Source organism: Calonectris borealis, chromosome 2 (genome assembly GCF_964195595.1).
Source record: "Calonectris borealis chromosome 2, bCalBor7.hap1.2, whole genome shotgun sequence".
NCBI classification, from domain to species: domain Eukaryota; kingdom Metazoa; phylum Chordata; class Aves; order Procellariiformes; family Procellariidae; genus Calonectris; species Calonectris borealis.
In genome coordinates this window covers 147,666,418-147,684,753 of record NC_134313.1, presented here as the reverse complement: position 1 = coordinate 147,684,753, position 18,336 = coordinate 147,666,418, and the positions used below count along the sequence as shown (strand labels likewise).

Below are 18,336 nucleotides of genomic sequence, written 5' to 3'. Positions count from 1 at the left end.
ACAGCAAGGCATTGCATGTAGGAGCTACAAGAACACTGCTTGGTGTTTAATGATAGTTGAAAAGCAACCAGGATATTAGAACCTATAAAGGATGAAATAGGAAAGAGACCTGGAAACGCCCCGATGGACTTGCAGAGTACTGGAGGCACATCAGTTCCCTCCAGTAATACTATGTTGGCTTTCAGCTATTTGGACACACAAGAAACAATACAGGACTTTGTGTTTCAACTGTTTCCACTCAAACCTGTTTTGCCACTGCTATTGTGAAGGATGGAGTTCTGTATTCTCTTCATCACACCATGCAGAAGGATGCTCTGTTTTATTAGTGGACTATTGGTGAGACATGGTAGAAGTATAAGAGGCGAGTTTATCACCAAAGTGTTGGACCAGGGAAGTATTAAAAAAGGCAGCTGATGCGATTGTGTGTCCCTGGTACCCAGGAACCCGCGCTTGGTGGTGTCCTGATGAAAGAACTTGGGACAGTGCCATTTAAAAAGTAATTCTTTTCTAGCTGTCATCACATACTAATGCGTAGGGTACGGTCAACAAAAGCTTCATCACTCTTGTTTTAAGATGACCAATATTGGATATGTCTGTTACACTTTTGAAATTCTTAACTGTCCATAACAGAGAGAGGGAATTACATTTTTCCCTAGGTTTATACAGACCAAGACATTTCCTCGTGTATATCCATTGGTTACCAAAAACAGGTGACCTAAATGAGCAGAAGACAAGCATGAAACCTGACTGACCTTATGCAGTAGACTCTATTGTTTGCTTCCATTGCAAATACAGGGATTCCTTTCGTTGCTAAAATATGAGCAATCTGAGCTGCTGCTTGTTTGGCAGGATGACAGCTGAGCTCTGCTCGCAGCGATAAGAGTGCAGCCTCTGTTAGCTTCTTGATCGCTGCATTATGCATGCAGAGTATTACTGAGCAAAAGGCTTTTAAAGAGGCATTAGGAGGATTGTGTTCATTAGAATGCAGTGTAATGTGAGTAAGGCAAACTGGACACAAGTTCCCCCTAGTGAGGGAATCAATAATAGCTTCTGCTCAAGGAGGTAACTATAAAAATAGACTACGAAGGTAACGAACTTTGCTAAATTATATACGTATGTGTTCTGCTTGTGTGTGAATTTAAAGGGCTTAGAGACAGTAAGAGAAGTATGGGAAGCACGATGAATTCATCACCCAGGTCCTTCCGTTCTTTTTTTTTTAATCAGCACTTTTATATCTCTTTTAGTCTTGAAGTTTTGTTTCACATAGTTGCGTATTTGAATAGTTGGTGCATATTCTCATTGTCCGAACCCTGCAGAAAAAAAATGACAAAGTTTAAGCTTACAGGAGTTTTCTTACCAAATGGCATTTTAGGCACAAGGTAGAAGCGGGTTTTGACCCTATGGGCTATTTTTCATTTTGTGGTTCAGGGCTATTAGTATGACATCTTCCCCAAAATTGCATGGGTAGAAAATCTGAAGGGATAGTGGCCGTCTTAGTGGAGAAAATGAACCTACTTTTGCTAGTTTTTCCAGAAACTTTACACATAACTGTGGACAATTCGATTCTATTCTTCCTGGTGATGTTTCCCTAAAAGAGGTAAACTAATAGCTACATCAGGGTGTTCTGATACGATGGTTATGGATGCCATATGTGCAAATCTGGGTACACAGATTTTGGTCCTTTTGGTACTGTGAATCAAAATTACTTGTCTTGTGTGACTTTCTTTATGAAATAACAGATTCGTGCTACCCTATACAGACTGGAAATGATACTTGGAAAACTGAAAATTACGTCAGTAGTTCCTTTCCCCTGTTGCCCACAAATTGAGTTTGGTTGCAAATACAGAGTCACTATCTGGCAATAATAGTCACCTAGATCTAGAAATCCTCTCAAACGTGTATTTTTCTAAACCTTTCACTATATTCAGATGGGTTTATTATTAGCCAAAGATGGTGGACTTTATGGGTGTACTTACATAGGAAAAATCAGTAGTAGAGAGGAAATAAATACTCAGAAAAGCCATTCTCATATGTACAGGATTTGCACAGATGGATAGTCTAAGGAACACAGAGGAAATCATCAGGATCTCAGTGGTATTAAAAAACCAAAACAACAGCAGCATCTCTTCTGTGTGTTCTGCACTCGCTGCTAAGTGTTCAGATGACCGTCATCCAGAAACGCTCGCGCTTAGTCCTGAGTGACATCTGATGAAAAGCACTGTTTCGGGAATTACATGCAGGAGACTATTTAAAGGAAAGGGACTCACAAGTACAAGATGCAGCTTGCCTTTAAAGTGAGCATTTGAAGCTGAGTAAGGTAAATGCAGCATTCTGTCCCCTCTTTGCACGGAAATACAGAGCTGCGCTGAAGAACTGCAGAGGAATTTATCCCTTCTCTGTACACAGATCAGCTGTACTGGTAGTGGCCACCAAAGCGTGTGAAGAACCTCCCTGGTGGCTTAATGCCCTCTGTTTCAGCACCCATGGAGATGCCGAGCCAGGGCTGCAGCTTCAGGAAATGCTGCATGGCACCAGGGGTGGCTTCCCAGCGACTGCTCCCAGTGTCCAGGCCAGCAATTCTGTCCTGCTTTCAAAGAGAATAAATATGGGAGCAGTCTACGAGCCATACTGGACATTTAATATATCAGAAACTAAGGTGAGTTTTTTCTCCTACAGCCCCAGAATCAGGGGTCTTAAATGAATTACAAAAAGGCATACAGCTGATTCAGTTGTAAAAGTTTTTCATAGCCAAATTCTTGCAACAAAATTTAACTTCTGAAAGTAGAACAGCTCTCAACTAGTGCAGATTGTCAATCTGGACTGCTTAAGAGTTATGTGTACTTAAACATTGCTTTAAAATTGTCAATACTATTTATTTTGAAGTGATCATTTGATAATTCTAAAAAATCTATTACATTTCCTTTGAGAAACATGTTTTAAAAAACTCATCATCCGTTACCAAACAGTATTCCTGGATGTATACACATTCTGAATGACTAACGTTGCTGAATCAAAGTGATGGTGCAATTTAATTCTACGTTTATTGGCAGTAACATTCATAAGCTTGTTTTCTGTATAGGAAAACCAATATTTTGAGGAAGTATTTTCTTCAGTCTTCTAGAAGTTGACAGCCAGAGCTGATGGAAGGGTGGTGTGCAGAACTCACGTGTGGTCTGGGAGATGTGATGTCTCTTGAAATACAGTTTTTAAGTGGGCTGTCTACATGTAGTCAGCTTCAGGAATATCCTTCTTCAAAAAAGGGGAATCTAATATGACAATAATTATTTTCTTTTAACCGTTTTTGAAGATTTATTAGTTTGATTTAATCTTAAACGTTTTTTGTGTACAAAGCTTCCGAGAAGGCCATGGGGATGACTGCTTGCGGGAGCTCTCAAATGCCAGTGACAAAAAGGCGCGATCTGCCACTTCACAGCAGTGCACACAACCCCTACAGCACCTTGATAGCTTTTGTTACTGCTTGCTTTTCCACTTGGTTGCAGAGGAAGGTGTGAGAATATCTGTAACACCTTCCTACAACCTTTGCATTTACAGGGACATGGCTGAAGAGTAGTTTGGGTCTTGTACAACAAGAAGGAAATCAGTTGACTTGGACTTACATTGCACCTCAGCTGGGCTACTGGGTTGCAGCTATGTCACCTGCTATCCCAGGTAAGATGGAATTGAATTTTATTGATATTCGCAGCATTGAGTAATTATCTATTCATATATAATGTTTATATTTTTCAGAATGACCTCATCTGAGATGCCACAGCTTGATCAATAATGGATTATTAGAAAACAGAAATCTGAAAGTAAAAGGCTAAAATCTTTTGGGGATTGTGAGGGGCAAGCCTTGTGCTCAAAATCTCTGAGCCCTTTCAGTGGGAAATTTTTTAAAGTGTTCCTGCTTTGATGCATTTATGTCACCACTGTCTGATAGAGCCATTGCTAGAAAATGAGGGGAGTTATAACATCAATGTATTGGTCTTCCAGCAGGTAGAAAAATATGTGCTGTGAAGTTTCTGTACAGAAACTCCCAAAGAAAAGGATTCACCTAAGACCAACATCATCCTGGGTTAGACGTTTACTAATGGATTGATTGATTGTAACTTTTTTTTCTTTTACGGTGAAGATGCCCGTTTTGCCCTGACTTATGCTTTGCATCATCTTGGCGACTGATTAATTTACACTGCGAATAACTTGGCGTAGAAGTTCTAGGACGTGTATTAGCAGAGTGGCATTAGTAGATGAGCTGACTGGTTGCCATCTGCAAGCCTCTTGGCATAATTGTAGAAAATCACTTTGAACTAGGCATTATAAGTACTTCTGTGCCTGTGGAGATTATTAATGTTGCAGCTTGCTCTTCCTTTTTTCTGTCTGTGGCTGCCTCAGATTTCTTAGTATTAGTTCTTCAGCCACCAATAATCAGAGATACCTCTGTGTATAAAAGAGCCAATCAATCAAACAAAAAACTCCTCCTCTTACAGATTTTCTTTATTAAGTTTTCTGGATGAAAACCAAATACAGTAGGAATGAAAACATTCTTGCTTTGGCTGGGCAAGCTAAATAAACTGTATCTAACCAACAAAACAAACCCCAACATGAGGACTTTTTAAAGTCTGCTTGTACATGCCATGAAGTTGTTTAATGATATGCAGAGCATTTGAAGGTTTTTGCTGTCTTATACCTTATGCAGGCTTTTTATTTGGGGTTATGTTAAATGAAACTGCTGGAATATTCAGCTGATTCATTGCTGAACAGAGTTTAGAGGCAGGTGCAGATCTGAATAAACTATTGTATTGAATTTAGTGGAATTTTACAAAATAATTGTACTTTAAGAAAAAGCAACTGCTCTGAGCCAAACATTTCCCAGCACAGCTCTGTCCCAAACTGCAAGGAAGTTAACACTAGTCATAAAATTGTGCCTGTAACTCTAACAGAAGGCTTATTTGTCTTTGCAGTTTAACTTGTATGGCAGAATTTCTACTTGTATTTTATTTCTCCTTCTTTCTGAGGGCTAGATCTGGGTTCCTAAAACTTTGTTGCAATGGAAACAACATTTTAATGAAAAATTCAAGTGATTTATCTCTTCTTCTTTTTGCTTAATGTCCTGAAGCAACAGTATCAATCAATTATGTAAAGGTAGTGGTGGGACAGAATGTATAAATATTTAGATTTCCCAAATGCCATACACTAGATGTTATTTTTAATCAGGTTAATGTCTTTTTGCTTATCTTATCTCCTCATTGAATCTATTTGATTTCTTATCTAAAAAAATGGACAAAAATGAGCTTTGTATTCCTAGCAGAGGCTCTACAGACCACTCAAGATCCACAGATGAGGTTTTACAAACCTCATGATCTAGAACCTTAATGCTGGCCAAGTTTGCTGTCCTTCACAGCACATGCACGTTACTCTGTCAGCTGGTGCTGTACCTTCTTGCCTGCAGGTGAAAATTTGGGCCTTTATTTCAAAATCATGGTAAGGATTTTACAAACCAACAGGGTTACACATGCATAATTGTGAACAGATCCTGTCCATATGTGTGCATTCCTTTCTGTGTTAGGACATCTACTAAGCATTAGTGAAACCTGGAGTTACAACACTTTCAGTAGTGGCCTGTTTTTTAAAGCTACTGAAAATGTGCTTGGCTTGGCTTGATGTAGACTTAAGAGCACCAACACATCTTCCAATGAATCCTGTACTGCACTGTATGTACTGTTTAGTGCAAAGCACCACAAATGTTGTTAAAGAGAAGTTGTTGGCCACAGTGCTGGTACATGCAGTATGGTGCTGGAAGATGCTGTGATGGCTTTTCTCCAGTGATGAGAGCTTTGGCGCACTGTGTCAGCATCAGGACCTGGAAGGCAGCATTTGCTGATGCATGCTCCCATTGAAACTAACTGCTTTTCCACAGAATGATCTATTTGGACTTGCAGTCATGAAAACCAGCACATGCTTTCTCCACAACTTGCTCCCTTCACCAGAGGTGGTCTGCTCAATAGGCACCAGGGCTATGAGCGGCAGAGTTGCTCACTTAGCACCCTGATAACAGGGGAAGATGTCCCTCTCTGTGTTTAAAGTGCTGTTCCTCTTCCTGTTTGCAGGTTGTTACAGGTCTAAATTCTCTTTTCTGGCCTTCCAGGTCCCGTTGTAACACACGACATTACCAGCTATCACACAATGTTTCTTTTGGCAATTTTAGGAGGGATGGCTCTCATACTTCTAGTCTTGCTGTGTCTGCTTTTGTATTATTGCAGGTAAGATTCACCATCCTGGTTACTTAGTTCATATTGGAAATGTAAGCTTTTTTGTGCTCATGAAATTAAAAGATTTTGTATTGAAAAATTTTTACCTGGGGGAGAAAAAAAGCAAGCAAGCATTTACAGAAGAAAGAAACAGATTAAATTTCACGTGTTCCTGGTTACATGAAGCATATACAGTCCCTGCTTTTGGTAGGATGGTAGTTGAATGAATCGCACACACCTGTACCTGTGTTTTCCTTGTAAGATGTTCTAAAACCTCCTGTTGGTTATAGGCGTAGGTCCAAGGCCTCTGTCATTGTACCTGTTCTGCACTTGCAAGTGATCTTTTTATTAGTCGTATATTAAAATGAATGTTAAACTTTTATCAGCAAGTGTATATTAATGAGTGATTTTCTGTTTGCCTCCTCCGGACATTTGCTCCAATTTGTAATTGGTGCTTGAGATATTTCCCCATTGACATAAGTTATTCTTTAATTTTAGCTTCACTGCTGGGATAAGCTTTTAATTGTTAGGTTATGTAATAAAAGCTCAATTCCCCTAATATTAATCACTGCTTAAAAATCTCCCATTAAGACACACTTGCTGTTCTTGTTTCTGTGTACAACAGTCATAAATGTGTAACTTCTTTTGTTACCGGCTTTTATAGAAGAAAATGTCTAAGACCACGTCAGCATCATAAGAAACTGCAACTTTCCACAGCACTGGACGCTTCTAAGAAGGATCAAGCAACCTCTATGTCCCATATAAATTTAATATTTTCACGTCGCGAGTCAGAATTTCCTGGCGGGCTGTCCGTTGCTAGCAATGGACACACTGAAAACTCAGGTGCAAAGGAATTAATCAGTGCTGTCCACATGGAGATGGTATCACCTAGTGGAGAAGCAGATATGCATACACCTATGCTCAAACACTCATTCAGTACTTCCCAGGAGTTCAGCTCCCGAGAGGAACTGCTCTCTGACAAGGAGAAAGACAAGAGCAGAATTTCCTTGGATGACCTGACTCCCAGCGGGTCTCTAAGAAAAGACTACCACAAATCAGCAGATAGTTTTCCTTTAAAGCCAAGAAAATCTACAGAAACAGCTGAAGGCTATGAGTCCCCTATCAAAGATGAGTATAGGAGAAGTTACAATGCTATGCTGTCTCAGCCTTTATTTGAAAAGCAAGAGAGAGAAATTCAAGTATCTATGAACCATATTGCTACTGGAAGTAAATATAATATTCAGGAACAAATATACCCCACACCTTCAGCCCCTGAAAAAGAGCTGCTGGACTGCAGACCTACTGATTGTATGATGTCTCGTTCAGTTGATCACCTTGAAAGACCTACATCTTTTCCTCGACCAGGTCAGTTAATCTGCTGCAACTCTGTTGACCAAGTCAATGACAGTGTTTACAGAAAAGTTTTGCCTGCATTGGTCATCCCAGGTCATTACATGAAATTGCCAGGAGAACACCCTTTTGTTAGCCAGCCACTGGTTGTCCCAGGTGACCAGCAAATTGATATAGAAAGACTTCAGGCTGAGCTTCCTAACCCTCATGCACGGCTTTTTCCACACCCCCCACAACAGCTGCAACCCCAACAGTTAGCATCCCAAGCAATATCTCAGCAACATTTGCAAGATGCAGGTGCAGCTGAGTGGAGTCAACAAAATGCTTCCATGTCTGAATCTATTTCCATCCCTGCCTCACTTAATGATGCATCCCTGGCTCAAATGAATAGCGAAGTGCAACTTCTTACAGAAAAGGCTTTGATGGAACTAGGAGGTGGAAAGCCATTGCCTCATCCTCGAGCATGGTTTGTTTCTCTAGATGGACGTTCAAATGCTCATGTTAGACATTCATACATCGATCTCCAAAGAGCTGGTAGGAATGGGAGTAACGATGCCAGTTTGGACTCTGGTGTTGACATGAATGAACCAAAATCTGCCCGAAAGGGAAGAGGAGATCATCTGTCTGCACCACAGAGTCACCCACCAGTGCAAGAGCACCAGCAGAGAGAGCGGAAGGTTTCAGATAGCACAGCTTACACACAACTTGTGTATTTGGATGATATGGACCAAAGTGGCAGCGAGTGTGGAACAGCAGTTTGTAGCCCTGAGGACAATGCTCTACGATGCCTACTTGAAGGCACTAGTAAGAGAAGTGGTGTGCAGCTGCCCAGCCTGCAGGAGGAAACAAGAACTGTGGATACCAAACCAGAGCCATTAACTAGTCCTGAACATGGAACATCAGTTCAAGATGAGGAGGAGGATGAGGAGGATGAGGAAGATGACCAAGGTGAAGATAAGAAGAGTCCTTGGCAGAAACGAGAGGAAAGACCACTAATGACTTTCAATCTAAAGTGAGCTATTGTGAAAATCCACCATTCAGTGGAGTATGAAATTGCCAAATATTCTTTCTGTGGAAGTGCTTGATTTTTTTTTTCATTTTTTTGTTGTGGAGAGAGAAGAGAAAAACAAACTGTGGTGAGCAACATTTGAAAGAACTTAAATGCATTACTGTGTAAATGTTAGAAAAGAATTAAAATCATTCCTCTGATTTAACGGCTGCCTCCAGTGAGATAGCTGAACAAAGAGTGTGATTGTTATTCCATATACTTGATATTGGTCATCCAGGATGTTGAAAATACTGACAGATTTTTTTGGTTGGTTTATGACCTCAAACTCCTTATGAATGGGAGCTGGTAAAGCTTTTGTTTTGTAGGCCAATTTTATGTTGATAATGCTACTGAAAGTATCTTAAAAACAAGAGTTTGACACATGGTGTCCAAAATTGTGCATTATCTCAATGAAAGGCTATGCATTGCTGCTTTTAGTAATATTTTGCTTATACTATGCTTTTCTTAATTTTACAAGTTGGTTGTAAACATTTTATGTCCTTTATTATAAACTACTCAGCAATTTATTTTAATGTAAAACTGCAGGAAACTTGAGTAGCATCCCTTAGCATTGAAGCCTTTTTATGAAACCAAACTGAACTTTGTGTCGACTAAGATTCCTCCAATTCTGGTCCCATTTACTCAAAGTGCCTTTTTTACAGTAACAATGAACAGTCCCTTCTTTTGCTAACTCCTTTTAATTGACCCCATTTGGGATTTTATAAACTTCTGGACTTCTACCTTTTATTTTAAGCTGCATGCCAAGAGTCCCATTTTGTGCTGAGCATTTCTCATTTCAATACAGTGTATTCTGTAGCTATCATGTATATTGTGGATTCTGTTTAGCCAGGATAGATTTAGAAGACATTTTAAAGGGCCCAGAGTAGCCAAGAAGATAGTTTCATTGACTGTATATATTGTTAGTTTCCTCTGGAATCATATGAGCTAATCATGCTCATATAAAATGGACTATAGACCGAGCAAGTGGACTGAATGTGTCTAGAAAAATTTTGGGAAAAAAGAAAAAAATAATGTACTATCCAAAAGTGCCAGAATGACTCTTCTGTGCTTTCTCCATACAGAGCTGCTTGGTTATCCAAAAATTATAATTGAAAATAAACTGCAAAAAATATCTCTGTGGATTTTTTCCTCCGTTGGTGGTCATCACATTATTTTACAATATTTAATAAGAAAAATACTTTGGTTTCACTTTTGCCGTGCATATTTATGCTTGTGTGACTTACTAACACTTTCTTAAACAGTTCTCATGAACTTCAATCAATACTGAAATTTAGACCCCTTTTCAGAAAAGCATCCTCCCTATCTTGATAAATACGTAACTATTTGCCTAAGTATCACTGAAGACTTTGGAAATGAAATCCTGGTGTCACCAAAATTCTCTATAGAGTCACACTTCCTGTGGGATCGGTTTCCTTTGTGACATTTCTGCGGTTACTCACACTTATTGCACACTTCTCACTTCTTCATGAATTGGGTTCAAAGAAGGGAAAGTATGTGACTTCCACTCTTGTGGAATCCTTCGTATACATTCAGTTTATCATGTTTCATTCAATTATTTTTACGCAGCATTAGCAGCAGTCATGCTTAATAAAGTTAATTATTATGTAATCTCTAAAGTGATTAGAGAAAGTGTTATATAGTTCCTATTTAATTTTTAATAATAAGCCCTGACTCAGATTCATTGCTTTTTTTGTCAGTAGATTTCAAGGTTTTCTTAGGAGGCCAGTGTTGTAATTTCCGTCTTACTGAATGTCTTACCTGGGAATCTGGGCTCGAGCCAGGAACTGAATCCCGATTTCCTAGTTCCCAGTCCAGTGCTCCTCTCCATCCACAAAGCCACATCGCCTCTGTTTTGCTTTAATTCATGTTTGGAAGTGGTATATGTCGTAAAAGAAATCTAAAATATTATTTGTGGATTGCATTGAATATTGAAATCACCATATTAGCAGAAAGTTATGTTTTAGTCATCACATGCGTTCCAGGTCCTTTCCTGTTCTGTTTAGGAATTTTGCTACTGACCACATGTGAACTGGCTTTGGGGTCTGGGTTACTTTTCAGTCTGTGCAAGGTCACTGAACAGAAAAATATTACTTTGAAGGAATAGTATTTATCAGATGTCAGTAAGTGCTGGTAATACAGTGTCACTTATTAATCAGAATGCTGCAGAATTCTGGTTAAAATTTCCACATACTAGAATTATTATGCTACTTAATTTTCAACTTTCTGTTGTCTTAAATCTGTCATTTTCAACGACATTCTTTTTCAGATTCCTTTGCAAAGTTTCCATCGTTATTATCTTGTAAAGTGGGATTGTTGCTATTAAATTGCAGTGTTTTGTTTCTTTAATTGTGTTGGTTTTATGTTCAAAACACATAGTTTGATGGTTTGATGATTTGTGGTCCTAATACAGCAAATATATTTGAACAAACGCAATGTGGATATTTTGCAAATCTTCTTTAAAATAGCATTTTTTAAATTGCTGTGATATCACCAGCCATATAGTAGTTTGATTTTGCAGAATATACAGTTTATGAAATGTAATATCCAGTATATCCAACACATCTGAGTCACATGTTAAATGAAATTGGAAGAGAGTAACACAGATCAGGTTATGGGTTGAGATTGGAGTGTGTCCATTGTACATACTTTGTCTAATCTCAGTCCAGTGACAAGTTCTGTGTTTTAATTTTCAAAAACATACTGAGGAAGATACTTTGGTAAAATATGAAGAAATGTTGTTGTTTATGTTTTGCAGTTGCACAGTGAAGCAAGTACCAATAAAGGTTGTAAAACATAGAGAACAAAGTATAACTTGAATAGGTCTTGGCATTAGCAGCTCCAATGATCTTAGTCCATGTAGAAGATAACCTAGAAAAGCAGTTGTTTATTTTTTGATGGCAAGTATTAATGCGGAAAAAATGCAAAAGATGGTAACGACAAAGCTTATGAAAGTAATGAAAATATATTGGACTTAAAAAAAATACTAGGAACAGGTCTTCAATTAATCTATCAGCAATCAGGATTTTCAAATGGATAATGAGTGAAAGAGTAAAGATAACTTTTAAATCTTAGGTTTTAATATTATCCGAAGTCCATTTATATCATAGGGCCTGTTGGGAGTTGATACACTCATTAAGAGTCCATTCACTTCATGGTTTTCCCCCAGCTCCCACTTTGTTCCTGCTGAAATACTTGCTTCTCAAAGCTTATTAAACTGTCTGTAAAGCACCTTGACTTATTGTGATAATGACCCTTCATTATTTAATTAAGTGCTTTGTCAGGGTACCAGCATGCTAAAACCTCTACAAATAGAGGAAAAAAATGGTTCCTGCCTCAGAGCATTTGCAATTTAACATGTTACACAAATATACAAAATTGTGGTACTGAGCTTAGATGAACAGCTTATAAAGAAACCTCACCATTTAGAAATTGCTCGTGATGCTTTTCTCTCTTACAGGAAGGACTGAGTAGCTTTAGTAGAGTGAATTAAGCACTCTTGAAATACCTTGGCAGTATTTTCCTTTTCTGCCCTTCATTCTGTCCGTGAATGCTCTGGAGGACCAATTTTACGTCAATATTCTAAACCAACATGGTTGAAATTAGTAAGAAATTACATGTCCCATGTAGGGTTTAGCCTATGAGGTATAAATGAGCAAGCGTTGGATTAGATATTTACTCTTTCTCTAGGAAGGTCCCTAGTGAACCAAAAAATGCATTATTTTTTTCTTAACCAAGGAGAATTCATCGGAGGATTAAAGCTTGTTATAACAGAATACCTCTTAAACTATCAATAGGCTGTAACCTGGGGCATGGGGCATGGTAGTATCCATCCAGTACATCCTTGGACTTGGTCAAACGAGAAGAAGAATGTCAGTTTGCTTTTCTAAAATGTATGGGTAACAGGTAAATTTTTTTTAATCAGTGCGGCAATTTCGGTCTCTTTAGCATTTGAAATTCTTAAAGTTGGAATATCTGCCACCTGGTGGTGAACTGTTTCTCCATATATACTGTGTATAAAACACAGTTTATAATTTCAATATAAGCCCAGTTTATAACTTCAATAACACCAGCAGGCAGCTGGCACAAGATCATCAGTTGTTTCATGGGCCTGCAGAGATCCTGTCAGCTTGAGAGATCTTGCCCAGCGTCTTAGCTGGGGCAGTATTCAGCTTAGAACATCTCCATTCAAATCAAAATGCATCATCACTGATGGCAGTGTGGTGTGTTCAAGTGTAAACGTGCCTGTTTTCTCTCACCTTGTGAATAGCACCTTGTTTTTAGATTAAAATAAGGTTAAAACAATTTTAACTACTAATTGTTTCAAAAGTTGAGAAAAATAACAGCAACTCAATTATTATTCTTTTCCTGTTCCTCTTCTTACAGACAAATGTAAGCTGGCAGGTTCAGTGCTAACCTTACAGAATATATAATATGATTATGTATCCTATATCATGAGATATATATATACACCCGCACGATATTTTCATGATATCATGATATTTTCATGATACATGTCTGATATTTTCATTTCCAGGCTGTAAATCATTTGGAATTGGAGCTTCGGGTAGACAAGCAGGCAGCAGCCAAGTGCCATTTTCAGACTAGAGGAGCATTTTTTTATGTTACTCATGTAATTCCAACTGATAAACTGACACCAGGTACTGTCTTCTATTTGACAGTAATAACAGAAAGAGTATCTAGTTCTTTTTAGCAGCAGTCCTCTGGTATCCACAGATTATTAGCTTGCAAAATGTGGCGCCTGGTCTATTATCACTTAACTGAAGTACTACTTGTTTTATTAATGTGCTTTTCTTAGGAATAAACAGTACCAGTTAGTATGTTTGATCATTAAATCTCTCTTCTGCCTTGGAAACTTACAGCCGCAGGGAAGGCAAATGTGATGACAACAGGGAGGTACAAATGAAATACTTGTTTACAGTTTATTATTTTTGTACTTCTGGAGAGAAGGACTTTGTGTTCACACGGCTGGAGATACAGACTCCTGAATAAACCCAACTGAAGAATGGTCCTGCCAGTTTTGTATTATAAAGGTAGGAAATGGTGCTTGAAATACTGCTGTGGGATGAGAGTGGCTGGTCCTGCTGCAAGAGATGGTGGGCATCAAAGCTGGAAGAAATTATTTCAAAGGGCTCCTGTTACAAGCATTGGTTTTAAAGGGTTTTGGTGATGTAGTGGTTGTAGGGAGTTTAAAAAAGCCTCAGGACTGTCTTCTCTCCAGCTCTCACCAGATTTTCACAAGCATGCTCCCAGCAGTGTTGGCCCCTGAGCTTCTCCTCTCCCTAGGTAGAAACCCATTATTGTCCTACTCTTAAGCTGGAGTTTACAGCTCTGGCTGTGGCGTACGTGCCACAAGACACTTCAGGTAGATTCTGTTCCCTACACATTTCTTCTGGAAGTTTTCCATCAATAAAGGAAGAGGCTGGAACCACATCTCAAACTCAGGAAAATCTGCATGAAAAGAAAGTAACACAGCCCACGTACTACCCTTACCTACATGCTTAGGGCAGGGCCTTTCTCCCGGTGTCCCCTACCTCTGGAGATGAGAGAGGCTACGGGTCTTGGCTTCCCTCTCCCGTGTCTTCAGGGAATGCCCCATCTATAAACCCAACTCCCTGATTCCACCTTCAGTCTTGTGCCGTGCCGTGAGGCCAACATTGATGGGACATACAATGTGACACTCCAATGACACTTCAGTGAAGCTATTTTTAGGTGTTGGTAAGAGCGAGCTTTCTCAAGCTATCTGCCTCTTTGTGTCTATGTCATTAGCTCTACCTTGAATTAAACACCTCGTAAACCTATATCAAACAACACAATGAGGGAAGCAGAACACGACAGCCAAGTTCCCCTATATGAGGAGCATTTTTCTTTTGAGAGTTGGATTGGTCTTTCATTCCTTGAAATCAGCAAAGTGTACCTACATAAATGTATGTGTGTGTGCATGTGCATGCAGGCATGTGCACATGTATGTATATAAATGCATTTAATATAAAAGCTGGCTTAAATGCTAGTTTCAGCATTTCAACACCAAGCAATGCTAAAGTAAAGGTCGTTCACCTAGGCTGACTGGAAGAGCCAGCATAAGAGCTCATAAAGGCTTGTATTAATTAACTTAATTGTCCTTGTGGTCTGACATTGCAGGGTCAAAGCCATGCTTGATGCTGAGTTTCTGCTGTGCCTATGCCCCTGACTTCCATGAGATTTATTCACACTTGCCTACTGGCCTAGACTTGATGTCTAAATTTTGTGATTAAAACTTGTCCAATGTCTATATTTTAACTAATTTACTCTGCAATTGTTGCAATATTTGACAGAGCCTTTTCTTTTGCAGAAAGTTGTAAAATTCTGAACGGTAAAATCTCCAAAAATTTTGCATAGAAATGGAAGAGTTATAATAGAGTCTGATTTCCCATTTTCTTCATAGGGAAGACATTGTGTCCATGAGACACTTCTTAATTCAATGTAGTTCTCCATGCAGTAGGTGTGTATCCTGAACAATGCTGTTAATCTGCTTCTAATCACCCATAAGGTATGCAGAAGCTTTATTGGCATTATCCATTTATCTGATCTGTAAGTTAATGGAATACTTCTAGTTGGGGCAACCTACAGAACATTGGAAATTATTTTCTATTGGCCGTCATGGAAATGTGGGAAATACAGCATCTACCCAAAAGTAACAATATACTGTCCCTGAGCAGGTTGTCACCACAAGGAGCATTCTGTTCGTCGTAAAATACTATTCTCATCCAAGGTCTGCCGGTCTTCAGACTGCACTCTCCCAAGACTGGAAGAGCACCTTTCCAAATAAAAGTGGTTTATGCTAAATGAATACGAAAGTATTTGATAGACCATTTGTTTGGGGATAGCAAGACTTCTGGGTTTCCTTCTCTGGACCTGAACTTTGAGAACTATCCTACTCATATTCTCAAGGTTTCCAGACCGTTTCAGGGTGTCTAACAGTGTTAAATACCCTAGGGCAAACAGGACATGCAGGAGCACCCCGATAGTTCTAGTCTGTTACAAATGCTCCGAGAGTTGTAGTCAGGCTGTAGCCTCTTCACTCTAGCAGAAGAAGATGTACGTCTCTCACAGGAAAGAGTCCCTTTTTGTTTGGGGATAAAGAACTATCAGAAACGAACAAAAAGAAAATTCTGAAAACTTTCATTTTGGAAAAATACTGAAGTGGTCAAGAGATGAAAAATAATTCATGTATCTATCGCTTCCTCCATCCAGAATCAGTGAAAGAAAGCATCTTGGCTGTACCTGCAGCCTCCCTGCAAAGAGGAGGAATCAGCAGGCACATCGATACAGGGGAACTGTAAAAGGCTGATGGAAGAACTGATTTAGGACCTGACAGGAGTAAATTGGATTGATTTGGAGATTGGATGTGCAGAAGTAATTGCTGAGTATTGGTCAGAGTTCCTGCAGCATGAGTGTCAACACCACCTTTGTCAATAAATCTGTCACAGCTAATTCTCATTCACATATATAGTTTGAGAAGGGTCTGAAGGAGAAAAAATTAGACATAGAAATGCAAAATATGTATGTGTTTGTAATAATCATTATTTAAGAGTCAGTTCTGATTATTAAATATCTTTTAATGTAAAACATGATTTACTTATTTTTTACCTTTTGGGGCTAGAGACCCTAAGAACAGAGGAATTGCAATGCTGGAACCAGTTTGAACCTGTGTTTGATCTAAGTCTTGTATCCTGCTTCTAACAATCATCAAAAACAGATGCTTCAGAAAACTGGGGAAGAAATCTCTACTAGTGATAATAACACCACAAGATAAAAGTCTTCCTATCCTTATTACTTATACGCTTAAGCACGAGGGTTTGTATTTATCATACACATTTTTTTAATGCTACGGTATGTTTTCATTTTGCATGTAAATGTCTAACCCTTTTTTAATGTTGTATAGCCCATGGCCCTTGCCGATGCAGGCACCAGCATTGAGAAGTAGATGCTTCAGTGCAAACGGTAAGATGTACATAGAAGAGGTATGATAGGAGCTGCATTTTAAAACAGAATTCAACAAAAAAAGTTGAATGTCAGAGTGCAGCAGAAAGAGTGGGCTGTTTTGAGAGTGCTTGTCCCCCAGTTTGAATGCTGCAGCCAACACAGGCCAGCAGCAAGTGGGCTGTGGGAGACAGGCAAGGCTGCAGCTCACCAAGTGTGGTATGCAGCAGGAGGCTAAAAAGAAGTAAAGTGGGTGGGACAAACCATAAAGATCAGAGACGTGATCTCACATGGATACAAGTGCGCAACATATGGGATCACAAGCTCATTTCATTCCCTAACCGTTTCTACCTATTCTGATGTTAGCTGTGACAACTATATAGATGTGTTTTGGTGCATTTGTTCAGTGTATTTTGAATCTGTATTCTCTTACCCTTGCATCTCATTCAGGATTGAAGAAGGCAATATTCAAGTTCTCAGCATAAAGAGCAGCCAATAAAAAAAATTGTTGTGAGGTAGTACTAGTAGGCACTTGTACGAAGCAAAGTCTAAACATATTCGTTTGCTCCATAACTCTTTTTTTAATATTTATTAGGAAAATAGAGAAAACACTAAACTATTAGCTAATTTTCAAATTGGATCAGTTTTGCTTCCAATTTACATGATTACAAAAAGCTCAGAGCAAGTTGTTTATTATTATTACTTGCAATATCAAATCCATTTTAAATTATAAATGCCATGAATATTTCAATGTGATGTGTAAAGGTAGGAGCATGAAAATTTCAGGCAGTTTTTTTCTGCAGTGTTTAATACTCAGAACATGTAGACTAATCAGATGATGCCAATAGTCTGAATGCTGTATGAGCTACTATGTATCAGTAGCTCACTGGGATGTAATTAATACGTATCACTAGGCAGGTAAACAAGTCTGGATTATGCCTGGCTGCTTGAGGGAAATTGTATCTGTGACTGGCTGGCTTTATTCAGTCACAGAAAAGCAAAGAGAAGGATACAACCTTGACTACGTACTAGACAGTCTCACTTGATGGCGGCTAATCCATCAGGCAAGATCTGACAAACCCCCATACAGACATGGGTGTGAAGGCTTCCCAGCCCTCAGTATTTGTTACCTCCCTCGGTAGCCTAGGGTTCTTTTGAACTCATGTTGGCCACTGAAATGCCCACAGTATTTGAGCATTTGTAGGGCTTCGTTTTGAGTCCTGGATTTTGCTGTGGGAGCCAACTAGGAAAAAGTTAAACGTGGCAATGCCAAAGTCCATTTGTGGATCTAGGCCTATACTCATATGCTTAGGCTCAAGCTGGCTCAAAGCCTCTCAGAATTGTAGGTTAATTTTGTGTAGCCACAACAGGCCCATGACTGCATTTGTTACGCAAAGCAGAGACAGAACCTGGAAAAAGAAGTTAAGATGAAGAAAGATCCAGAAAGCTGGGATTCGTGGCGGTGTAGAGGGTCCCCTGTACACTGGTCTGTTACTCGGTGGCTGACAGTGGTGGGAGCAGCTAGGCAGAGCTACATCTGTAGTGTTCTATTGACCTTTCTTCCTTTCTTCCAATTTGTTGCCGTAAGCAACTGGATATTTTGGCTACATCTAGCAGCAAACCTAGACTCACTACTAAAGCTCTAAGGAGACCTATGAAAATAACCAACCAACCAATGAGTAATTCATC

At 39.1% G+C, this 18,336-nt stretch overlaps 1 protein-coding gene across 1 annotated transcript in view; it reads left to right on the top strand.

Annotated features, from left to right (window-relative positions):
* FAM171A1 (family with sequence similarity 171 member A1) overlaps window positions 1–9,786 on the top strand; it is an 88,905-nt gene extending 79,119 nt beyond the window's left edge. Inside the window, exons 6-8 of the mRNA XM_075143846.1 lie at window positions 3,553–3,669; window positions 6,146–6,260; window positions 6,913–9,786. Of these exons, the coding sequence (XP_074999947.1) occupies window positions 3,553–3,669; window positions 6,146–6,260; window positions 6,913–8,614 (1,934 nt within the window). The 3' untranslated portion in view covers window positions 8,615–9,786. The remainder of the gene's footprint in view (window positions 1–3,552; window positions 3,670–6,145; window positions 6,261–6,912) is intronic.
* Window positions 9,787–18,336: the final 8,550 nt, after the last annotated feature.